Raw genomic sequence first — 27708 nt, forward strand, 5'->3', positions numbered from 1 at the left:
TTTTAACTCTTCGTTATTTTCAAGATATATTGGTGGAACAAAACAAGACTGATTTGTTTGAAAACTCTGCATTTCACACTCTGCACTTCACTCTGCCTCTGCAAAAAATAAAAATAATGGTGGAACAGGAATTCGGGAGACGGACAGCGGCCCAGATCTTTGTTTGGGTTAATCCCCTGATTTATGGCCTGAGGGTAGTGGTCACCGGGTGGGGAATCGAGAATTCTGAATCCCACCGGAGGCGTTAACTTTTTGTCAAAGATTTCGCTTAGAATGCGATTACTTTTTAACTGTACATCTTTTGTTCGAATTTAAGGCATTTATGATCAGAACTATTTTTTAATTGGTAGACCTTTATTCAATTTTGTCATTATCATCAAGTTTGGTTGGTTTGGTTAGGTTATGATAGTTTGATTTTATAATTTAAAAATTATAAAAATGAATTTTAGGCATTTGTAATTTTATTTTTAGAACAGAACTATTTTTTTATTAATAAATCATCATTCGATTTTTCGTTATCAACAAGTTTGGTTCGTTTGGCTAGGTTATGACAGTTAAATTTAATTTAATTTAACCTTTAAACAATACGTTTTGACAGCGACGGTGATAGAGCTAACAATTTGAAGCGAACAGTTCGGCTATGCACGGTATGATGAGGAAGCGTCCGACACCAACATAGAACTGACAGGTCAACCGACCGTGATTAAGAGGATTACAGCCTGGTCCATGTGCCTACACCCCAGGAATTCATTCGAAGAGTGCAAACTGCAGAGTGAAGAGTTGCAGAGCCCTATGGAGGAATAGGCCCCTGGTCTACTAGTACAGTAGTGGCAGAGGTTGGTAATTCAGTACCAGAGGTCCCGAGTTCAAATCCCGTCAATCGCCATTGGATTTTGTCAATGTGATAATAGAGGTAACATTCCTCTAAGTACCCTCTAAGCATATACTGTAAGAATAATGGTCCCGGGCTAGAGTCTAGAGAAAAAAAAGGAAATAAATATAAAATATTACCCAATTTAACGAGTTTTAGAGGACGTTGGTATAACCGGAAAACCTGTTATCCGGACTGGTCTCACCCACAAAAAGATATCCGGAGTGCGGTTACAGGTAAAACATTGTATTTATGACAACTTTATATAAATTTACAAGAGAAATCTTTCCATGGTATTCATCATACTACAAAATAAAACATGTTATAACAATTCTGGGCTTCCACACTCGTCATCATAAGCTTCCCATTCAAAGTCTTCAACAAGGATCCTTTGTCCTTGTTCCATCTCAGGAGTCAGTTTCTTCACTCTCTTGTAGTTTCTAGCCCTACAGCCGCCTCCTGGCATGCGGAACTCTAGGCTAAGTTTGTCACAAGACCACACGGTTTGCCTCAGGATGAATCTATGAAACACATTTTATTGGTAAATACACACTGAGTGAGGTAGAGGACAACAAAAGTAGCAAAATGCCCGATTTTACAGTAGGTGCAACTCCTAGAGCCATCAACTTGTAACAATTCATATATTTTCACTAATATTTTTCCATAAAATCATTCATTTTTCACCATATGTTTCTTTTAGATCTGCATGTCAATGTAAATATTCATTCTTCCTGTAAACCATGTGTAATAATTGTCCAAGCAGAACAATAGGTAATTAATTTAATATATGTCATATAGAAAACTTTTAAATAACCTAATTACGTAAATTTGTGATGACAGCCTATAGCCTTTTGTAACAAGACTGTTTCAAATGTAATATAATTTACTTAAATAGCTTTTCCGAATTCAAAATTAGCTCTGTAGCAGATGTAAGTTTTTATAGTGTGTGTGTGTGAACAGTAACCTGCAAGTCTACAGTGATATATTCAGAATTGACATGTTATTTCAGTGCAACAATGCCCTAAAACACACTTCCAAGAGAGCTGAACTAGTGTTAACATAATTGTAAACTGGCATATTTTAATATCAAAATGTTGTCCCCATAACAAAGTACCGGGTGTCCACAAAGTCTTGGTCTGATTTAATAGCTTTTCTGTACGAAAACAAATAGAGCCACACTTAACTTGTATGCCTTGTTTTGAAGGGAATTTAATTTAAGTTTTATTTAATAAAATTGGTAATACCCTAAGCCTCACCCACTTACAAGAGAGCTGAACTAGTGTTAACTTACTAATTTTGTAAACTGGCATATTTTAATATCAAAATTTTGTCCCACAAAGTATATTTGAAGTATATTTGCATATTTGAACAATGTAGTTAACATTTTATAGAATAAGATTCACACGTCCTATGATGTCCATTTTTTATAAACTTAAAGAAGTATTTTGACCTGTGCAGAAGCCATCTAAATTGGGTGAGATCACACCTGTAACACGTTTACCTGGAAGCCATTAGACAATTTTTAGTCCATAACTTTTGGACATTTATAAAAAATGTTAACCTCAAGAAACTATTTCAGTCTATTCCATAACGTTTATTCCATTAATTAGAAGACGAATTTTAAGTAATATATAATTACAGAACCAAATTTGAACTTTTAATCCTTATGTGAATTATTACATCAACAGAACATTGAACAGTCAAATTGATGTCGAGTTTCATGACCTGCTACTGAGTCTTTTATTGCAATTAATTATATTATATATTTAATTCTCCAGGACTTTTTATTAACAACTATGTTTAATAACCAAGTAATTAAATCACAACATTAACACAAAAATAACAATAACGACAAAAACGAACAATAACACATAGTTGCACATTTATTTGCTAGAAACTAACCTTCCCAACTTGGCGTCATCAGTGTTGAAGCTGTTGGAGTCACTGACTTCAACAACATCCAGTGGCCGATAATCTAGAGAGATGATGAGGAAGTTGCGACTAGTTTCTACTTTTCCAGCCACCTCAGAAGTCGTCACTGCCTCTACCTGTCAACTGTCGAATGTCGAATAGACTAGTACCTGACCAATGACAAATTATCAATATAAAACATTAACAAATCTTTGTTAAACTACATAAAAGTTGAATACTTTATTTGATTACTTTATGTTTTAAACTGTTATCAAAAATGTCTTATTTCAGACATCACAGACGTAACAGCCCAACATGAGCAGTATGGAACAGATAGACCACATACAGGGTGGAAAAAAGTCCCGGGACGGTTAAATATTTCAAATATAATAAAACAGTGCTTTAAAACGTAGTACACTGTTACTGGGTATTAACATAATTTTAACACATGATTCAGTTATACACCTTCAGGGGGCTAGGAGTCATTTTAAGGCTAAACGTAAGCATAGGTTGATATACACATCAAATTAAAGGTCTGTACTAGTAGAATACAATGCCGTAAACGTTAACTCAAACAGACACCCGAGTAAAAAATGGCAGCCGTTCAAAGATTTCTTTTTTGAATCTTTGAACTTCTGCCGGTTTAAATTACGGTTAAAAAATTATTGTAACTTATGTTAACTTTCGCATAAATTTTCCCATAAAACCACATGAAATAACTAAAAGTCAGATTTTATAAAAAAGCCGGTTTTGATTAAATTTAATGTGTTATGGTCCTTATGATTCTAAACAAAATAGTGCAACCCCCTATTGTTGCAACAAATAATGTTCAAAAGCTATTGCAGCTTTTGTGATTTTCTCTATAATATTTCATAGTTACTCCCACCGCTTACCCATGACGAAGGTTTTTGACAAGCTAATGGGAGAAAGTATGTGTCAGATTGCTGATACCATTTTCTTTCTTTTTATTAAAGTAAGTCATACCAACATATTCACCATTCTGTAAAAGATATGATAAAATTTCTTACTAGCTTGCTTCTAAAGGAAATTGGGTGTTTTTTTAGTAAAATGTTAGTAGCTTAGTCTTCAATCAACAAATCTCACAAATGTTAGTTAAAATATATTCATAAACAAGCAAACAACAACAGTTAACGTCCTATTCTCTACATCATTAACATGTGAATTTTAAATTTAGATATTTATTTGAATTTTTCTCTGTAACCAGTGTACAACAACACTTCAATGTACTAAATTATTTTGTGTTTAAACTCCAAAAATAATATATGTTGCTCTAGAAATAAGCTGCGCAATTTTATATTTTGATGGTTAAATATTAAAGCGTGCTATTTTTGCCTGTAAAACCCCCATTCCATAGTCCTATGAAACTGGTTAGTGAACTCGTTTAAATCAATGTAGGTTTACAAGCTTGTCTCGAGTTTCATGTCGTCACTTTACAAAAAGTTATACTTGCTTTAAACTTGTAATAGCAGAAATTCCTGTTGGGCCAGTAATATATGGCTCTGACGCGGCGCCTGTTGTATCCGTCTAGAGCTGGGTTGGGACCTAGCGTTGTGTCAGCCAATGGCACTCCAACATTCAACACTGCAAAATATAACTCATATTGTCCCTTGGTAGGCTGTATAAGTGTAGTTCTCGTAAATTGTTTGTTCTTGGCCTAACCATACTTATAACCATAAGAGGTTTAAGAATCTAAAGCAGTGGTATCCTATTTTATTTAAATTAAACAAATCTTTATTGTTTGAAGACATAATAGCATCAGACCCCCACCCTTGACGTACTTTCCAATTGTCAGCTTTTGTTCATATAGCTTATTTTTAATTATACATGAAAGTTCACTCGCAGAATCTGCCCACCAAGGTTTCGACTACTTCTTCTGAGGCCTATACAAAGGGGACCAGCAGAGATGAGCAAATTTTACATTTATGTGTTCCTTGTAAGGTGTTGTATAAACTAGTAAAATTTTCAACTTACATGATAATTCTCTGTTATCTGTTTCATTCTCAGGGTCTGCACTCACACCAGTGATTAGTACCTAAAAGATTAAAATTTATAACAAAAAAAAGTCTAGATGTATTTTTAAGCAAATCGTCACCAATTTTAGGCAGAATATCGTCTAGTAAAATAGTGTTTTATAAATAAATGCTTGTTAGACTTGAATATCAAATTCTATAGAGCTCTTGGAAAAGGGACTTCTGACTTGCCATTTTAAATTTTTCTATTGAAATGCATTGTATTGTCTGAAGCAATAAAGAATATTATACAAAACAGTATTGTCATGCAGGGCAGTTATCAATTATCATACAGAATTATAAACAAAATCTTGGGCCAAAAGCATTCAAACAAGTTGAAATTAGAGTTAAATACTTTCCTTTTCTTAGCATCTATTTACGTGGTTTGTGGAAACAATACAGAAAAAGACGATGCATTGATTATACATGTTATGCTGTATATGTTATAACAGTAAAATATGGACATTTTTGCCCAAAGATATTTTTGGACAAGATTCCATAATCTTTCCTGAATGTCATACAAAACTAAAAGGGTACACATTGTTTCAGTTAGTAGAACATTTGAAGGAATCACGGAAACTATGTTCTGAAAAGAATTATGTAATCACGTACTGGCGGACATTAACGACTATATATGGTTTCTATACTAGGTTAATAGATACACTTAAAATAAACACTTTATCTAAACTTGTATTGTATTGTAAAAACTTACAGCAAGCCAGGTGCTCAGTAATACTTCAAACTTCAACATTGAACTGATGTCAAGGTCGTTGAGTTAGCAGAACAGCAGATCACAGGTGAAAACATCTACATTACATTGTACACTTGTGGCATATTTATCCTAAAATACACAAACGTGATAACTAAGAATGACTCACTCTTTCAAATACAAAAATTTGTTCGTGGTAGTACATTAATAAAAGCATTGTACAAATACAATACAATTAATAAAAGAATAAATAAAGTGGATGAATTTTTCCCATGAAGCAAAAAATCATTATAACACTGAAAATGCCTAGTGAAATACTGATACATTCCATAAATTAAACAAAGTTTTATCTTGTATACAGTACATAACAATAAATAAATAATTAATTAATTAAGGTCTTTTTTGTCGTATGTTTGTGTCATGTGTGTTCTCAATATCAACGACGGATCTAGCCTAGATAGATGACCTGATGTTTTTGTCACCTGATGATGGACTCCTAAAGGAAGTTCCAAACTATAGTATTGTACTGCACTAAAATAGGATCACTCGACAAAGCAAGGTAACCAAGACATTTTGTTATTAATTTTTAATGGCTTTTGGGTAAAATTGGGCACTTTTAATTCAGACTCGTCCATAAATATCTCTGTTATGGTTATAATACATCAAAGCGTGTGATGAGGGGATTAAAAGCAATGATTGTTCCAAATTGCCAATCATCAGGTGACAAAAACATCAGGTTATCTATCTGACTAGATCCGTCATTGACATTGAGAACACACATGACACAAACACACGACAAAAATACGAGAAATGAATATAACTAGTGTCCCTGTTGCTCGAAATCGAGCAATTGCTAAGTATTACAGGCGTTATTTTAAAACGAATAACAGTCATATTTTTTATGACTATAAAAGATTCGACTCAAAGATTATGGAATACTCAAGATGTACATAATAGATCGATATAATCAAAATTTCTTGTAAATATCTTATCATTTTTCAAAAGCTGATTTTGTTTTTTAGTGTTTATAACACACATTATTTCTATTTCTTCCCCTTGGTGGTGTTCTATGACTTTCCTATGTTTCCATAGTTTGCAAATCGTCTCTTTCAATGATTACTAAGAAATGCAGCACAGTGTTAATTCAGTTTTCTTTTTAGTATATCAATTTATCTAGGCTCTCTCGTTTTTTCCCATTGTAATAATTACGCCAACCCAAATTCAAATAGTAACTATTTAATTTCAACCGAGTAAGTAAATGTTTGTGGCAAACTAACTGTTAAATTAGCAAACTTATTGACTGTTTACAATTAACATATGTTCTTCTTCTCACTTTTAATTTCTGACAACAGCTGGAGTTTCATAACAATATTTGTTTCCCATGTTAATCTTATGGAGAAATACGAAACTTTAAAGGGCCCCAGGGCCTCACCCTCTAATTATTTCCCTAAAAAGAAAGTTTCCTGCAACACTTCACGTTACGCTTTTTCCAATGACACCAAGAACATGTAAATCGGTTCAGTAGTTTCGGAGGAGTAATTGTCACAAAAAACCTGCTTGCGTATTAAATAAGTACTAGTGTCCCTGTTGCTCGAATTCGAGCAATTGCTAAGTAAATATTTGTAGCAAACTGTTATAATACTATATTAGCAAACTTATTGACTGTTTAGGATTAACCTATGCTCTTCTTCTCACTTTTGATTTCTGACAACAGCTGGAGTATCATAACAATTTTTGTTTCCAATGTTAATCTTATGGAGAAATACGAAACTTTAAAGGGCTCCAGGGCCTCACTCTCTCATTATTTCCATAAAAAGAAAGTTTCCTGCACAACTTCACGCTACGCTCTTTCCAATGACACCAAAAACATGACAATCGGTTCAGTAGTTTCGGAGGAGTAATTGTCACAAAAATCCTGCTTGCGTATTAAATAAGTAAATAGATAGATAGATTAAATAAGTATAGATACTGTAGAAATTGGCCAGTGTTATCACAGGAAACATGTGTGGTAGAAGATTAGTCATGACAAATTTACATGATAAATTTAGCTCAAATTTAGTGGTCCATGAAAATAAAAAATGTAAGAGTCAATCATCTGATCAACTGATCAACTCACCTTGTACTGTGAGGCCCTGAAAGTTCTTATCAAATCTCCCACATGAAATCCCACCCTTAACTCATAGACGTACGTTATTTCCTCTGGAAATGTATCTTATGTGTTTTTTTTTTCAATTTATTTCAAAGAAACTGACGGGTTCACAGCATGTAGTTCATAATCATTTATCTCTACTCGTACAATACTGTTACATTTATACAAAAGAGCATTTAATATTGATTTAAACGCGTAAAAGAAATGACATTCTCTAGAGAAATTTATATAATGCTGCATCGTTTATTTACATTTATAATAAAAGCTCAATTTTATTGATGGGCTTCGAAAAACAATTATTTTAAGTGCTGATGGGTATACAAACCCCAGTGCACTTTTTAATTCTTCTTTATTCAACAAACTGTTTTTGAAACTCCCAAGTGGAAGGTGGTGAACTATAATAATGTACTTCAACTAATTAATAGTGGTGAAATGTGGAATATTACTCTCTGCATTTTTGTTTTCTAAACAAAACTGTGTTTGTGTCATGTGCGAGTGTGTATATTAGTAAAATGATTACTAGTAATATTCCTGTATCACATATTTGTTTAGAAATCAGATCTATATTTAAAAGCATGAAACACACAAATCTTTAATACTATCTACATGCCGCATCATAAAAACAATTCAAATTGTTTTCTTTTGAATGAAAAGATTTACTCCTATGAATGTCTTTACAATTTGTATACAGGATTGAAATATTTAAGGTTAATATTTAAAATACATAACTTTTCCAAATGTTTAAGTTTTACTAAGCAATGCCAAATACGTACAAATTATCACAATATAAAAGACAAACCAGAACACAACTGCCAACATTGGATAAAACTAGTGGAATAAAGACATTTTAAAATTTGTCTTCAATTACACAACTGATAAGAGGTATTTGTTTGAATTTGGTGGTGCTGTATAGTGTACATAAGATAGAATACTTTGTAATGAAAATGTATCACTATTCAGAATAATAAACCTCATCTCCCTCTGATGAAGAATTGGAAACTAGTATTCTAAAGTGATGATATGAATGGTTTAAAAAGTAAGGGTTCCAATATAAATAATGTTTGGTAGATATTAATTAGTTGTATGTTACCTAACTCATTGATTAATCTTTAATTAATAATTAGCTGTCAGGACCAGTTACAGTGAGATAATAAATAATTAGTCAAGGGATAATGCATTTTGCCCAACTCTTAAATGCTCTATGTTTATATGTAATTATGTGGGATATTGAATATTGTTGAAATGTTCGCCTCAAACAAATGTAGCTAATGTACAAAATTATTTATTGAAATATTTTATACTGAGTTTTGGTGTAAATATTTGTTTGGATTAGAGCCCTGAAAAAAGTTAAATCGGAAGTGATGCCTGGCACAATGCAAGTGTTTGGATACGCATAGAGCTAAAAGACCATGGATCTAAATTCTTTATGTGAGTACGAAACTCTTATACATACTCCAATCTTTTTTACTTTTCAAAATTGTACATTTGACTTAAAAAGTTTAACTAAGGGGGTTTCAAAAGTCACAAAACACTGCAAAATAAAATTAGAAAACTTGAAATGATTTAAAAAATATAAAGTTTAGGATAAATATTTTTACGCAAGACAAGCCTTTCTCTTAAATACTGGACTGACAAGATAGAACATTTTTCTTTGAAGAATTGCACAACATGTGCTTTTGGTGTTCAACGCTTCATTTGTTTATACATAATTCATCGCACTATTTCCAACTAAATGAATAAAACATGCTCCCTTGCAAAGAGAATTCATGACAGCCAATAGTCTTTAAGGAATGGAAATTGTATCTCAAGAACCAACAGACTTTTTTCTTGACCTTTTAAAATATTAGGTTCCCTTTACATTACAAGAATAAATCGAACATAAACGTCCTAAATAGTTTTTTCGTAAAAAAAATATTTCTTCGTAAAACATTTTTGTAAAATTGTATCAGGAGATTTCCCTTGAATTAGTTTTTTTGTAATCAACAATGGCAACGGGGTTTTTGGTTTTCTGTAAAGCAATTATCCAAATCCAGATATTGTTAATAAAAATCTATTTTATCAAAATTTTGTTAAATTGCATTATTAATTGATACCACAATGACAAAATACGTCTGGGTTTCAACTAGATCTTGCTGGGAATTGAGCTAGGAGCCATTTATATTAGGCGTGCTCTAGAACACTCTGCTACCCAAGCAATTTCTGGATAAATATTGTTATATAGTATATTTCATAACAAGAGTAGAAAGTGAGCCATTACATATTTGAGACCATGTGAAGTACGAGATTTATCGAGCACTTTACATAGAATATGTATAGACCCACTTTCACTAGTGTTTTGAACATTACTTTTCGCTACACTACAAAGACTGAATATTTTCTTAATCAAAACAGACATTTGATATTTTCTTTATTACAGTTAGGAACATTACAAAGCTCATAGCATTTTTAGGTTATACTTTCAAATGAAAGTTAACATTTACTTTGGTTGAACAGTTTTGGTAGTTGAAAATTGAAACAACTGTTGGCAGTCTTTGTTTGTTTACGTCGGCAAAATTAAAAAAGTAAGCATTACTTTCGCATAGAAAACATTCCTTTTTCGTAATAAGGAATGTAATGATCAATTTTCTCAGGTGATAAACATGTAAAGAAAACGGGACATTACAAAGTAGTGTAGCGTAAAGGATATTTAATATTGGTAAAATAATGCTTATAAGGGAAAATCTTTTGAGTTGTTTACCACAACATGTTATTGTGTAACAAGTAATCTTTTGTTTTTTAATGAAATATTAAGTGTTTTGTATTGACTATTTAGGTTGGTAGGGTTATTTGATCAATAACTGTACTAACACTCGAAAAATAAATGGACCTATTCCTTAGATGTGTTCTCTGTATTTTAGAAAATAACCCAATGAGGTAGTGTCTATCATTTAAAAATGTATTTGAAATAAAAATTTTCAAAACATAAATAGAGTATTTATGATACCAAAAAAATGCATTCATGTTTTAGCTAAATTGACATGTTTTATGGTAATAGAGGGAGTGTAATGTAGAAACATTTTTTACCACAAAACCAGATATATGTACAATTGTTGAGAACATACAGGCATTGTATAGTAGATTGTAGAGCTAGAGCCGCTGCTCTGTGGTTGATCACTGACAGTCCAGGCAACTAACACAAGTTTGTCATTACTACAGGTAAATCAATTTGATGGATGTATTGTGACTGTACTACTTAAATAGTAACATATCCAACACAACCATTGTAGGTTGGTATCGTGATGGCTATCTGAATATGTTAATGCAAGTTGTGAAAGCACAAAAGTTTTAACTAAGAGGCGTGCAATGCCCACTGAGTAATGTCTTGTCTTGTCTTTTACAAGCATACAAGAATGTTATTCATCTGTTTCATGAAATAAAATGGGCATATTTATCATGTTTGGGTAAAAACTAGTTTGTGAATAAAAGCAATGTTTGTATTTGTGTTATCATGATTGTAGTTTTTGGTAACTAAACTGCTATACATCAGTTGTTATCCCAAACAGGCAAATCTTAAGTCCTTAGAGACCCTAGTTTTTTTAAACACTTGAACATATTTCATTGTGTTAATTTTAGTCTGATGCTCACATTGTAACATTATTGACAATAAATACAAAGTAATTATTACATAATCCAGTAGTGAGTATGCTTTGAACTGCAGGTGTAATTTGTGTGTCCTGTGTTCAGTAGTTCAGTTCATGTAATAAGACATGATATACAAACATTTCTCATACATAAACTGAAAAGGTATACTTAATAATAAAATCGCTTGAGTAATAGAATATTCCAAAATATCTTTAGTTTCAGAACATGAGATCATTATAAAATGTATTCCTTTACAACACCAAATGTGTACATGATGAGTGCCATGGGACTTGGCATTAATACAATCCTGTCATCATCAATCATCGCGATTTCATCACTACCTGTATAACAATAATCATTTCACAATCTGTATCACATATACGTACATAATGAGTGCCATGGGACTTGGCAGTAATACAATCCTGTCATCCTAAATCATCACGCTTTCATCACTACCTGTATAACACTAATCATCCTACAATCTGTGTCACATATACGTACATGATGAGTGCCATGGGACTTGGCAGTAATACAATCCTGTCATCCTAAATCATCACGCTTCCATCACTACCTGTATAACACTAATCATTCTACAATCTGTGTCACATATGTGTACATGATGAGTGCCATGGGACTTGGCAGTAATACAATCTTGTCATCATCAATCATCACGCTTTCATCACTACCTGTATAACAATAATCACTCGTACGTACATGATGAGTGCCATGGGACTTGGCAGTAATACAATCCTGTCATCCTAAATCATCACGCTTCCATCACTACCTGTATAACACTAATCATTCTACAATCTGTATAACATATGTGTACATGATGAGTGCCATGGGACTTGGCAGTAATACAATCTTGTCATCATCAATCATCACGCTTTCATCACTACCTGTATAACAATAATCACTCGTACGTACATGATGAGTGCCATGGGACTTGGCAGTAATACAATCCTGTCATCCTAAATCATCACGCTTCCATCACTACCTGTATAACACTAATCATTCTACAATCTGTGTCACATATGTGTACATGATGAGTGCCATGGGACTTGGCAGTAATACAATCTTGTCATCATCAATCATCACGCTTTCATCACTACCTGTATAACAATAATCACTCGTACGTACATGATGAGTGCCATGGGACTTGGCAGTAATACAATCCTGTCATCCTAAATCATCACGCTTCCATCACTACCTGTATAACACTAATCATTCTACAATCTGTGTCACATATGTGTACATGATGAGTGCCATGGGACTTGGCAGTAATACAATCTTGTCATCATCAATCATCACGCTTTCATCACTACCTGCATAACACTAATCATCCCACAATCTATATTACATACGTTGAGTACCCTGGACCTTGGATGATACAATCCTGTCATCACAAATTATTTAATTACCCCTGCAACTTGTACATTGACATAGTGTAAACAGGATTAAACCTTGACGTAACACTTCTTCTATATTTTAGTATGATATCTAATCATACAACATTTACACATTTCTATAAAAATAATTGAACTGTATTTTTATTGAGTTTTGTTGTATTATTTTACTTGTTGTTGTTATTACTGTTATTGTTGCAGAATACTCTGAAATCCAGCTGATAAAAATAGGTTTATCATGCAGCTCAATTTTTATAAAACATTGTTTAGTCAATCTAAAAAATTAATGGTTTTCCAACTACACCGACAATTTAACTCCAACTAAAGTTACAGATTATTACTCCTTATGGAAATCCACGAAGTACGTGAAGCGTCCAGTAAACATGTTACACCAATAATGAAAAACGATGGCACTTGGGCCAAAACTAACATTGAGAAAGTAAGTATATTTTCAAATTATTTCTCAGAAACCCTTAATAGCCAATCCACCAAACGACGAGAGTGATATTTTTGAATATTTTGTTTCACTTAACCAATTATCTTTGCCTATACCACCCTTACACCGTCCGAAGTTCTAAAAGTAGTACACAAGAAAATAAACAGAAAGAAAAGACCCGGATACAATTTAATCACTGGTAGGATTCTGATTGCAACGAAAAGGAATATTATTGCTGACCTTCATATACAACGCAATATTACGGCTAGAATACTGTCCAGTTTAATTGAAAATTTGTCAATTTGTGGGAATTACAAAACCAGGCAAGCCAACAAATGAAGTCTCGTCCTACTAATCATAAGTTTGCTTCCTATTGTATCCAAATTATTTGAAAAACTAATCCTAAGAAGAATGATCCCAATTATTGAAGACTTAAATTTGATTCCTGAGCATCAATTTGGCTTTCGGAAAGGATTCTATACAGTTGAACAAACCCACAAGTAGACAACATTAAAAATTCATTTGAAACAAAAAAGTCCTGTCCTGCTGCATTCTTGGATGTACAACAGGCATTCGATTAAGGGCCGGTACACACACACCGACTTTTGTCGCGCCCCTGTACGACTCAAGAAATCGTATATCTGCACGACAAGTAGAGAAACAAAGTAAGCAATGGAAGTCGCATGGGGGTGTACACACTAGTGCGACATCAGTCGTGGAGGTGTCAAAGTCGTGGACGACAAATTTCGAGTCGCACCCTACACCGACTGGGGTCCGACAGGCAAATCGTGTCGTACGGCCTCACGACTGTTTTGAGTCGTAGCTAGACATGGCGTTATACGGCTGTCGCGTCGATGTATACACACTAGTGCGTCTTGGGACACGACTTCGGGGCGCCACGCTGGGTTTTTAGGTATTTAAAACTGGTCTATGACACTTAATTATTAAATAACAAACGTTCAAAAAACAACTTTTTGCGATTTTAGACGTTTTCCCAGATGTTATCATGGCAATTAACGGTTGTGAGAGGTTAAGTCAAGTATTAATAAATTTATGTAGGCTACTTCAAAAACGTCTTTGTTGATTTTTATCCATAGGTGATGCATTAAATAAATTTTGACAGTACAGCCGGATAGTCCGGCCTGTCCGGCCATTTTGTAATCCGGCCGGTGGTCCGGTCCCGAGGTGGCCGAACTAGAGAGAGTCTGCTGTATGTACATTTAAAAAAATAACTTATTGTAACGGTAACTTATTGTAAAGGGCAACAAAAATTTACAAAAATTAACATTACCTTAACTAATAACACATATAATTATACGACTTAAGGATGTATAATGAAATGTACATAATAGCATTACTTAAGTTCTTGTTTAATTTTGCAAAGTGTTTCAAAACAACTTTTTTACATAGCAACGACTAAACTTTCCATACACATTCATTCTGTTTATACATGGTTGTATGCCTGGGTTAGTAGCCCTAAAGCCAGTAGAGTTCGCTGTTGTGTTTGCTAAGTTGTATACCGATACGACAACTGTCGTGAGGTAACACGACTTTGTCGTATGCCAGCACGACACGAACAGTCGTACTCACATGCGTCAAAGTCGCGGTGTGTGTATCGGCCCTAAGTGTGGCACACTGGACTTCAGTACAAACTAAAATCCTCACGCCCCCAATCATTTTACAGTTTGATTAATTTGAAGACACTAAACCTATTCCATCTGGAGTACCCCAAGGCAGTATCCGTTGACCTGGTTTATATTTACTATACACCTCTTTCAAGTCATTTACTGTATTTATACTATGCCTTACACTAATTGTTCATAGATCTGAACAGATTGTCTTGTAAAATAAAATAGAGTTATAAAAAACTTATTATCACTAAAGCTACCCGCATTTTGATACATTTTAAATTATGAGTCAACAAGCAGCATGTGTCAAGGTCAGAATATATGTGTCATCTTGATCTCATTTACACATACGAGTACTATTCATTGTACCTAATCGTTAATATTTAATATCAATTCTTAAGATGACGTTTGGTATAGGTGCATTCTCCAAATAACTCATTTTACATTAAATTCAATTTGTTATATTCCAGTTATGTCCAATTTTAGCGTTGGGGACACTAAAAGCTGACATTTCTAATGGAATCCTTTGTAAGCTACTCTGAATTATTGCTAGACTGAAGCAACCAGCCTGAAATTGGGTCGTATTTTCCATTCCTTCAAGTGTTGGTGTTTGAAGCTTTTTACAAGGAAATTGAGCTAGTAAATTGATATTTTTATGTTTTTTTCTGATACTTATAAAAATTTAGTTTCTGATTATTTTATCTGATTGCAACATTAGCTTATGTGCAAAATATTTATCTAACATTTATATACGTGAATGCGTTTTAAAACTTAAATATACTCCTGATTGCAGCCATATAAATAGCGGGATGTATATATATTTATATATACACATATATATGCCATGTATAAGCATATATTATATAAAAGCCATTCATATTTTCAACTTTTGGGGGGACTTTTACAGAGTAGGCCTATGATTGTTGACCAAATTCCATAAAAAATTCCGTACTCTCTGATAGTTGGTTGTAATAAATACATATACAATTATTATCTTTTTTTAGAGATACACTACATTTATATTTGATTCTCTCGTACGTTTTTAGATTAATTATACACTGGCTGCTGTACATATGCTTCGCAACGGGAAGAAAAATCAGTTTTATAATCATCGAAATAGATAAATAATCTATCATAAAGTTTTAGATTAAATAGTCCTTGGACATAGTTTTGTAAAATATATTTAATTTATTTGGATTAGCTGTCTGAATTTGTTAAATGAGCGATTGACAGTTCTGATTGTTTACATTAAAAGTCAACACGAGGGTAAACATTGTGAATTCTCTCATGCTTCCATGGAGACCAATTAATAGTTACTTTTGAAAACCTCGCCTCAAAACGTTGGATATCCAAGGGGCGTAGCCCGAGAATAATTCTATGACGTTCCTAGATGTGTGGACCATCTTTGTGCTTAATTTTTGCTGTATCGGTTTAGTATTTTAGTCGTGACAGCTGCCCAGACAGACAGACATACACCACCTGAATTTTGTAATAGTATAGATTTCATAATTTGAGAGAGGATAGCACCCATTTAATCGCAAGTATCTTTTAAACATTCTCATCCTTAACAGTATGTTCAACTAAAATCGTTACCGTAGTTTACTTTTCATCTCAGATAATTATTAAATTTATTATTCATAAACTGTAAACAAACAGCAATTTCTTGTATAAACTCGTGATGTATTACGTATTTATTATTAGGGGGTTTGGAAAAAGCCCCCACAATTAATTATCACCTACAAAGTAAAATATACCCTTGTGTTCATTTCAAATTGTGTTATTATTGTGATCATGTTTTTTTTAGTTAAGTCATGCGTTCAACTATTCCTTGAAGAACTAGAAACTAAAAACAAGTTCTTTGAAACTCTCAACCTTTACGTAACAAGCTTTGACTCGGCTTCTCTAATTGGGCTCTATGAGGAAGCAGCTCAATCTCTGATAAATAAAGCGAGGACAATTATCTCGTCTCGCATATCAGATACATTTTATTGACAAACTAACAGTGTTCTGTAAAGTCACAAATTTACAAATTATTACATAATTTCCAACAATTAAAATCATTCTTCGAGAGATCATCATTGTCAAATTTCGATGTTTGGTGTACTATTATTACTATAGCTGCTTTACCCGTGCTTCGCAACGTTGCTTATCAATTAAAGTGGTTTAAATACCTGTAATGTTGATAATCCAATCGGTTGTGAAACAACTAGTTTCGGCTCACAATAGAGTCTTCGGTTTTCCCAAGGACATTGTCACTTCTTCCGAAGGTCGTCAAAGCTCACAAATATTTACATAACATAAAAAATATTTAAAACACTTAACACGAATGCCTAGGCCTAGCTTTAACGATGTGACCGGCGGGAGTTTACGTCTAGACTCTGTTGCTTATCAAATAAAAAAATAAAATCACCAATCTATTCTTGACCCTAAATCAATCCAAAAGTTTATGGTTACACATAACCTACTGTAATAGCTAGTTCCCTATAGGAAAACTCGCTAAAAACTCAAACCTAAAACTCAAATTAAGGCTTCGACATTGCCTTCCTGTCCAAATAACTTTTCCTTGAAAAGAAGACTAATGAAAATTAGTCATATGGTTGATTAGAATACTTCCAAGTTTATTGAGTAGTTTCAACAATATGCAGTGCAAGGGATATTTTCTCTTCTATGCATGCATGCGTCCTGAGCATAATAGCTGATCACTACGTTAGTCTGTGCTCCTCAGACGTAAATTTACGGTTGTTCACTTACTGTCGTAGGCTCAAAAAAGTCAATAATGTTCAGATTGCTATTTCACTTTGAGAATTGATTGTAAAAAAATACACAGTGTAGAAATTACCTGTTTATTTCGACATGTCCACATGTCGGTGACCTTATTTATAATTACAAAATACTACCCCGACATCCATAAAATGTTATCGTAAATATGCAAGCAAATTATATTTTTTAGCTTCTTATTCGTGAAATTAAATCCTAGATCTATTTAAATTAAAATGAAATCCAATTCTCTCTATATAATAACTAGCTGACCCGGCGAACTTCGTATCGCCAAAGTTATAGGTTTCCCCTAAGACAGACCGATGGAAAGAAAGTACCGTTAAGTTTAATTTTCAAGATGATCTCGTTCGCATCGCTCAATCACGTCCTGGTTGAAGTTCGTTCGCTACGCTCACTCACCTTTGGGTTGGAGCTCGTTCGCTACGCTAACTCGCCTCCAGGTTGAAGTTCGTTCGCTACGCTCACTCACCTTTGGGTTGGAGCTCGTTCGCTACGCTCACTCACCTTTAGGTTGGAGCTCGATCGCTGCGCTCACTTGCCTTCAGGTTAGCTCGTTCGCTACGCTAACTCGCCTCCAGGTTGAAGTTCGTTCGCTACGCTCACTCACCTTTTGGTTGCAAATTAGCTGTTGTCATAAATGTAAAAGAAATAATAGTGCTGCACCCTGTTGGTAATCCTTGTAACTTTAATGCTATTGAACATCATAGAACAGAACCAACTTGTTTAATTGAAACAGCTGTTAAGATTCATTAATTCCATTTCTCATAAGGTTAACATGGGAAACTCCAGAGCCACTGGGGCGGAGCCCTTTTAAGAATTTCGAAACGGGAAATAGTTTACTTTCTATTCGCATACCTACAGAATTTACACACCAAATTTCATAACGATCGGTGAAGTCGTTCCGGAGGAGTTTGCAGACAAACACTGTGACACGAGAATTTTATATATTAGATTAGATACAAGATGTTTATTACGAGTTATTATTGGCCGAACATTATTGATCCTGACGAAAGTCGAAATATTTTTTAATGGTTCAAAACTGGACGCAGCTGTCCGTGATCAACAAACCGCTCATCCCATAATTCACTCATTTTCAAACTAAAACACGCACCCTGATGATCAGAGTCGTAAAATATCTCCGTCTCATTTTTATGCCATAAACAAAAAGAATTAAATATAGACTGTCAGCTGTGCTGCGGTTACCATGGTTACTATTGGTTCTGGCGCACACCGCTGGGAGCGCCATGTAGTTACCCAGCGACGTTCGCCAGAACCTATGGTAACCGCAGCACAGCTTACGGTCTATATTTAATTCTTTTTGTCTATGATTATACTAACTAAATAATAATAATAATATGTCAGATTGGACCTGATGAGGACCGGTGTTACTAAGTCAATGAGCATATTTCATGGCTGTAGTAACAGTTTTGTAGATAATTATAGTACAAGAAATTGCAGTTCTGAAAGTTACAAATTTTCAAGTTAATATTTCATTTTAGTGTCGTTGTTATACTTTTTCCTACAGTTACCTAACAATGTACATGTTCTCTCACTGATTTGAGAAAGCAAAGTGGCCAATTCGCTCATCAGTGAGACAATGTTAACATTGTCTCACTCTAATTACTTTGTCTCACTCAAGATTTGCAACGTGAAGGCACGAAATAGTGAGCGCATAACATGCAGGCAACGTCGTATGCGCGCGAAATACGTTGGCAGCACTGGCTGTAAATCAGCTGGTCAGCTGCATCGATATATGGTCAGCTGTTGTACTGTTGTATTTGTCACTTCACATTAAATGTTATATTAAAAGTTCACTTCTGTGTAAAACTAGGTTATGTTTCTTCACCAATTTATTTGTTTTATGGTAACTGTAGGAAAAGTATAATGTGCAACTCGAGTGCAAAGTACAATTGCCTCACTCGAGAAACCATTCCTCACTCGCCTACGGCTCGTGAGTAAGTATTTCTCTCGAGTGAGTCAATCGCTCCCTTTGCTCACTAGTTGCACAAATAACTATTTCCAAAACAAGTTTCACTGACTAACAGATGTTTTTTTTATGGATATATCAAACTGAGGTTTCTGGTTTTTAACCCTTAAATTCCTAATGTTATGATTATCTCACATAAAATATAATATTATGTTGTACACTTGTAAGTCACGGCCCTTAGTGGTAGGCCTATTGTAGTCTGTGATGTACAATGTCATCTTCACAGTCTATGCATGTCACTCACAGGCTCGATTCTCTTTGTTGCACCTTGAGGAATTTCAGCATTACTTAATAATTCACTTTCCTTTCCGACTCGGCGATTCTACTTATGGAAATGAATAAAACATTTTCTCCTGATGGTTTTAAAGAGGATGATATTCTTTTTCCTAAAATATTTAAACCTCTTTAAACGGATTACCTCGACGTCAATTTAAAGTAGTCCTAACCTAAATTGTATGATTGTTTTAGTATCGTGAGTTTTGTGAACATTTAATCAGTGAATAGTATGACGATAAATCACTATATAGTTTGAAACAATAACTTTTCTTAGTTTGTAACAGTTCCTACTAAAACCAAAACTACAACTGCAAAGGAATTACAAGGAATTACTACAATTATAATACCCACGCCGCAACAAACATGCCGACTAAGAAAATTCCCATTTGTCTGAATTGATTTCCAATTAACTCTGTTTAAATAAAATTAGGTTTAATAAAAACCTAGGTTTGCTGCTACAAGGAAAATAATAAAGTGTATTTTTAGTAAAATATTAGTAGTTTAGTATAAAATAAATAAATTTGCCAAATTTGACGAAAATATATTCATAAACAAGCAAACTACAACATTTTACAATATTCTCCATAAGAATTATATGGGAATTTTAAATTACCCAAAAACACTTTGATATTCTAAATTGTTTTTTGTTTTTTCCTTTTGCATCATTTAGACCTTTTTAAAAAGGTCTAGAGAGATATTGGGAAATTTTGTGTTTTGAGGGTAAAAAATGAGAAAACAATTTTTTACCCCATAAAACGCCGTTCCCATGGTCCGATTATGCTGGTTCGCGAACTCATTCAAGTTTACCCCGCCTTACACCTTTAAACCAAATTTCACCAAATTTGGACAAAGTTACTCAAGTTATCGCGTTCACGGACGTAAAGGCCAATATATATAATATAAAAATTTGAATGAATGGTGTTTTTGACCTCTGGGTACATCAAAATGAAAAAAGTTAATCGGTCCCTGGCCTAGGTCTTACCGTGCCACCTATGGTAATAGCTACTTCCCTATTGGGAAATTCGCTAAAATGACCCATACAAAACATGTTGGCTCTACAAACTTGTAATTTTTATTTGATTGATTTTGTACCATGTATGAAGTGTTAAACAAATGACAATTATGAGAACAACTCCAAGCTTGGAGGCCGTGGAAGCTTTGGTGAACAGGATATATATTTTCTGTAATTCTGCATTGAGGTGAGATTTTTCACAATTTGTAAACGAAAATGTAGTATGAGTATACATTGTATTGAGTCTCTCATATAGAGAATAGGCTGTTACTGTTGGTCTCATGGTAACACCTAGATCAAAAATAGCTTAGTGCATTGAAACGTTGTACGCCTAATGGCTACGGAGGAAATAAAAAAAAGTTAATTTATAATTCCCATTCTATTTATAAGGCGAATAATTAAAACTTATGTAGTTTGTTTCTTTAGGGATACATTTGGATAAAATTTGGCAAATCTGTTTTTTTTAAACTATACTATTATATTTAATAAAAACACTTTATTTACCTTTTGTGTAGCTCAGCAAACATAAGGGCTCGTTGAACCTAATGTTTTTTTTTAATTATAAATAAATCAAACATTTTTGGGGAATATTTGTCAAACATTTGGGAAACATCACCAAACAAATGGAAATGTACTTAGTCTGAAGGTTTTTCTGTGGGGGGGGGGGTATTTATACAGGGTGTCCCGGAACTCTCTACCAATATTTTAGGGCATTGTTCCTGGGTAAGAAACATATCTAAATATCATATGTACATTGTCCGGAAGTCCTTAGTTACTCAGATAGCCGCCATTTTGTTTTTTTTTTACTTATTTTTTTTCTGAAAATTGGTTAAACATACGAAGTTGAAACTTTGCACAAACATTTATGACAACTAGACAAAGCTAAAAAAAAATTATGGCGATTTTTCAAATTCATAAAACAAAATGGCGGCTGTTTAAAATTAAACGTGACCGCTGGATATTAGTTGCAGTGCATGCTGAAAGCGGTAACGTATCACTAAAACTGCCATATCTCAGTTAATACTCGTCCGATCTTAAAGATTAAGGTGTCGATCGATTTGTTATAAAATTGCATTAAAAAAGTTATTCTAGTAAAATCTTTGTAAAATCAATGGTTTTCGAGTAATTTAAGAAACAAAATTTTAAACAGCCGCCATTTTGTTTTATGAATTTGAAAAATTGTCATAATTTTTTTTTAGCTTTGTCTAGTTGTCATAAATGTTTGTGCAAAGTTTCAACTTCGTATGTTTAACCAATTTTCAGAAAAAAATAAGTAAAAAAACAAAATGGCGGCTATCTGAGTAACTAAGGACTTCCGGACAATTTAAATATGATATTTAGATATGTTTCTTACCCAGGAACAATGCCCTAAAATATTGATAGAGAGTTCCGGGACACCCTGTATAAATCTTAGATTACATGCGCGTATATTCTTTCTGTAACAATTTCGTTAACTCGATAGATACAAACTAAAAACACTGCAAAAAAATTAGGTAACTAACTCTCAACAAAACCAAATAGTTTATACAAATTAATTGTTCATTGTGCATATACTTAAACATTCGCTACATATGTATAATTGTTTTACTATATAAAATAAATGTAAATTAGACCTACAGTGTTAAAACTAATAAGACCACCGTATCTATATATATTTTTAAGGCTTTTCATGCATTATTTATTATATTAATACTTAATAAGTTAGTAGAAAATCAATTAAGTACCTATATAAAATCATTGGTTTAAATTAAAAATTGTAATTATTGAATCCTTTTACACGCATATTCTAAAAGTCCTATCATACTAGTGTTGTCAAAACCATAAGGATCTTATTCACGATGAGCTGTGAATAATATTTGGTCTCTTAATAGAGTATATTGTTCCTAAAATTATTATTCCTGGTAGAATATAAACTATTTAAATTAGATATGCTCTAATGTTAGTCTGTACTGATATTGTGTCGATAAATAAGAACATCAATAATCTTGATTAAATAAATAGTAGTCACTCAACAATGTGCAGTGGTGTAGAACTGTCTACAACTGTTGTAGACGCAGACAATAGACGCTGGCTAACATTTCACACAACACTGCAGAGTCAACTTGAGAATCACTGGTGAGACAGGGTACTAGTAATTCTCTTGAGAAGCTATACTTCCTCAAATGTATGATACAAATTGTAAATGTAGGCCTACATAGAAGGTATCAAACAACAATGAGCAAACCCCAGTTAAAGACCAAACACATTCTAACTGTAGTCTAAGGAAAGATCGTTCTAAGCAAGGAAAACTCTAAATGAACAGCGTTGAAGTACAAAAGTTTTAATGAAACCTTCACACATCGTAGGCTGTATTGCCAAATACAACCTGTAACGTTAATCGTAACAAGAGATGAAAATGGGCGGAGGAAATGTTTTAAACATACAACTTTCAAAGTGGCACGGTTAATTAAAGATGCATATACGCTAATAACTTAGTTTTTGCTAATTAGACTCTAAAGGAACAGCGATATTTCATTGTACATCAATTACCTGTTAGAAGTGATGTGCACAGAGAAAATAACATACCTCAGTGTGATCTTGTTCGTTAAAATTCTCTACACTGTTTGATCATGATATTTTTTATACATTCTATGTTTGTCTAAGACATTCACTGGAATATAACAAAACAAGAGAAACCGAGACATTTCAAACCTAAATTTAATGAGAATGTTTTTAATAATGAATTCATTCATTTTATATATTAACATACACAAGCCTGCATGTTACAAACTAAGACTTCAAACATAACTATATCACCGATTGAGATGAGAAAGCGACAAAGCTTATGTTAAGAAGAATTAGATAGAAAATACAAGCCTTTACATGACACAGTAGCTCGGAAATGAGCGATGTCACAAGGAACTAGCCTTACATATGATAATGTAGCTGATCAGAATGATCGATACCTCAGGAGTGGTAAAGTCAGTTCCCTGGGGCCTTACATATCACAGTTACTGAGACATTAACTATGTCACAAGGAACTGGCCTTACATACAATGATAATATAGCGGATCAGAATGATCAATACCTCCGGAGTGGTCAAGTCAGTTCCCTGGAGCCTTACATATCACAGTTACTGAGACATTAACTATGTCACAAGGACCTGGCCTTACATACAATGATAATGTAGCGGATCAGAATGATCAATACCTCCGGAGTGGTCAAGTCTGGTCCCTGGGGCCTTACATATCACAGTTACTGAGACATTAACTATGTCACAAGGACCTGGCCTTACATACAATGATAATGTAGCGGATAAGAATGAACAATACCTCCGGAGTGGTCAAGCCAGGTCCCTGGGGCCTTACATATCACAGTAACTAAGACATTAACTATGTCACAAGGACCTGGCCTTACATACAATGATAATGTAGCGGATCAGAATGATCAATACCTCCGGAGTGGTCAAGTCTGGTCCCTGGAGCCTTACATATCACAGTTACTGAGACATTAACTATGTCACAAGGACCTGGCCTTACATACAATGATAATGTAGCGGATCAGAATGATCAATACCTCCGGAGTGGTCAAGTCAGTTCCCTGGAGCCTTACATATCACAGTTACTGAGACATTAACTATGTCACAAGAACCTGGCCATACATACAATGATAAAGTAGCGGATCAGAATGATCAATACCTCAGGAGTGGTCAAGTCAGTTCCCTGGAGCCTTACATATCACAGTTACTGAGACATTAACTATATCACAAGGACCTGGCCTTACATACAATGATAATGTAGCGGATCAGAATGATCAATACCTCCGGAGTGGGCAAGTCTGGTTCCTGGAGCCTTACATATCACAGTTACTGAGACATTAACTATGTCACAAGGACCTGGCCTTACATACAATGATAATGTAGCGGATCAGAATGATCAATACCTCCGGAGTGGTCAAGTCAGTTCCCTGGAGCCTTACATATCACAGTTACTGAGACATTAACTATGTCACAAGGACCTGGCCTTACATACAATGATAATATAGCGGATCAGAATGATCAATACCTCCGGAGTGGTCAAGTCTGGTCCCTGGAGCCTTACATATCACAGTTACTGAGACATTAACTATGTCACAAGGACCTGGCCTTACATACAATGATAATGTAGCGGATCAGAATGATCAATACCTCCGGAGTGGTCAAGTCAGTTCCCTGGAGCCTTACATATCACAGTTACTGAGACATTAACTATGTCACAAGGACCTGGCCTTACATACAATGATAATGTAGCGGATCAGAATGATCAATACCTCCGGAGTGGTCAAGTCTGGTCCCTGGAGCCTTACATATCACAGTTACTGAGACATTAACTATGTCACAAGGACCTGGCCTTACATACAATGATAATGTAGCGGATCAGAATGATCAATACCTCCGGAGTGGTCAAGTCAGTTCCCTGGAGCCTTACATATCACAGTTACTGAGACATTAACTATGTCACAAGAACCTGGCCATACATACAATGATAAAGTAGCGGATCAGAATGATCAATACCTCAGGAGTGGTCAAGTCAGTTCCCTGGAGCCTTACATATCACAGTTACTGAGACATTAACTATATCACAAGGACCTGGCCTTACATACAATGATAATGTAGCGGATCAGAATGATCAATACCTCCGGAGTGGGCAAGTCTGGTCCCTGGAGCCTTACATATCACAGTTACTGAGACATTAACTATGTCACAAGGACCTGGCCTTACATACAATGATAATGTAGCGGATCAGAATGATCAATACCTCCGGAGTGGTCAAGTCAGTTCCCTGGAGCCTTACATATCACAGTTACTGAGACATTAACTATGTCACAAGGACCTGGCCTTACATACAATGATAATATAGCGGATCAGAATGATCAATACCTCCGGAGTGGTCAAGTCTGGTCCCTGGAGCCTTACATATCACAGTTACTGAGACATTAACTATGTCACAAGGACCTGGCCTTACATACAATGATAATGTAGCGGATCAGAATGATCAATACCTCCGGAGTGGTCAAGTCAGTTCCCTGGAGCCTTACATATCACAGTTACTGAGACATTAACTATGTCACAAGGACCTGGCCTTACATACAATGATAATATAGCGGATCAGAATGGTCAATACCTCCGGAGTGGTCAAGTCTGGTCCCTGGAGCCTTACATATCACAGTTACTGAGACATTAACTATATCACAAGGAACTGGCCTTACATACAATGATAATGTAGCGGATCAGAATGATCAATACCTCCGGAGTGGTCAAGTCTGGTCTCTGGGGCCTTACATATCACAGTTACTGAGACATTAGCTATGTCGCAAGGACCTGGCCTTACATACAATGATAAAGTAGTGGATCAGAATGATCAATACCTCTGGAGTGGTCAAGTCTGGTCCCTGGGGCTTTACATATCACAGTAACTGAGATATTAACTATGTCACAAGGAACTGTCCTTACATACAATGATAATGTAGTCGATCAGAATGATCAATACCTCAGGAGTGGTCAAGTCAGAACCCCGGGGCCTAACATATCACAGTTACTGAGACATTAACTATGTCACAAGGACCTGGCCATACATACAATGATAATGTAGCGGATCAGAATGATCAATACCTCCGGAGTGGTCAAGTCAGTTCCCTGGAGCCTTACATATCACAGTTACTGAGACATTAACTATATCACAAGGAACTGGCCTTACATACAAAGATCATGTAGTAGATCAGAATGATCAATGCCTCAGAAGTGGTCAAGCCAGATCCCTGGGGCCTTACATATCACATTTACTGAGACATTAACTATGTCACAAGGACCTGGCCTTACATACAACGATAATGTAGCGGATCAGAATTATCAATGCCTCAGGAGTGGTCAAGTCAGTTCCCTGGAGCCTTACATATCACAGTTACTGAGACATTAGCTATATCACAAGGAACTGGCCTTACATACAATGATAATGTAGCGGATCAGAATGATCAATACCTCAGAAGTGGTCAAGTCAGGTCCCTGGAGCCTTACATATCACAGTAACTGAGATGTTAGCTATATCACAATGAACTAGCCTTACATACCAAAATCATGTAGTGGATCAGTATGATCCATACCTCAGGAGTGGTCGAGTCAGGTCCCTGGGGCCTTACATATCACAGTTACTGAGACATTAGCTATGTCACAAGGACCTGGCCTTACCTTAAGACCTGGACCTGGCCTTAATGATAATGTAGTGGATCAGAATGATCAATACCTCCGGAGTGGTCAAGTCTGGTCCCTGGGGCTTTACATATCACAGTTACTGAGATATTAACTATGTCACAAGGAACTGCTGTCCTTACATACAATGATAATGTAGTCGATCAGAATGATCAATACCTCAGGAGTGGTCAAGTCAGAACCCCGGGGCCTAACATATCACAGTTACTGAGACATTAACTATGTCACAAGGACCTGGCCTTACATACAATGATAATGTAGCGGATCAGAATGATCAATACCTCCGGAGTGGTCAAGACTGGTCTCTGGGGCTTTACATATCACAGTTACTGAGACATTATTTATGTCACAAGGACCTGGCCTTACATACAATGATAATGTAGCGGATCAGAATAATCAATACCTCAGGAGTGGTCAAGTCTGGTCCCTGGGGCCTTACATATCACAGTTACTGAGACATTAACTATGTCACAAGGACCTGGCCTTACATACAATGATAATGTAGCGGATCAGAATGATCAATACCTCCGGAATGGTCAAGTCTGGTCCCTGGGGCCTTACATATCACAGTTACTGAGACATTAACTATGTCACAAGGACCTGGCCTTACATACAATGATAATGTAGCGGATCAGAATGATCAATACCTCCGGAGTGGTCAAGTCTGGTCC

General features: G+C 34.9%; 1 protein-coding gene across 1 annotated transcript; it reads right to left on the bottom strand.

The window, feature by feature from the left end:
• Positions 1 to 1103: 1103 nt before the first annotated feature.
• On the bottom strand, positions 1104 to 5610 carry LOC128987623 (uncharacterized). Its single transcript, XM_054408573.1, has 5 exons — positions 5525 to 5610; positions 4775 to 4835; positions 4254 to 4384; positions 2774 to 2919; positions 1104 to 1392 (listed from the first exon to the last, which is right to left on the bottom strand). The coding sequence occupies exons 1-5, from the start codon at positions 5561 to 5563 to the stop codon at positions 1194 to 1196; spliced, it is 576 nt and encodes a 191-aa protein (XP_054264548.1). The 5' UTR covers positions 5564 to 5610; the 3' UTR covers positions 1104 to 1193.
• Between the last annotated feature and the right edge of the window lie 22098 nt (positions 5611 to 27708).

The sequence above is a fragment of the Macrosteles quadrilineatus genome, unplaced genomic scaffold (assembly GCF_028750875.1).
Source record: "Macrosteles quadrilineatus isolate MER2022 unplaced genomic scaffold, UCM_ALF_1.0 Scaffold_2__2_contigs__length_208266976, whole genome shotgun sequence".
Lineage (NCBI taxonomy): Eukaryota > Metazoa > Arthropoda > Insecta > Hemiptera > Cicadellidae > Macrosteles > Macrosteles quadrilineatus.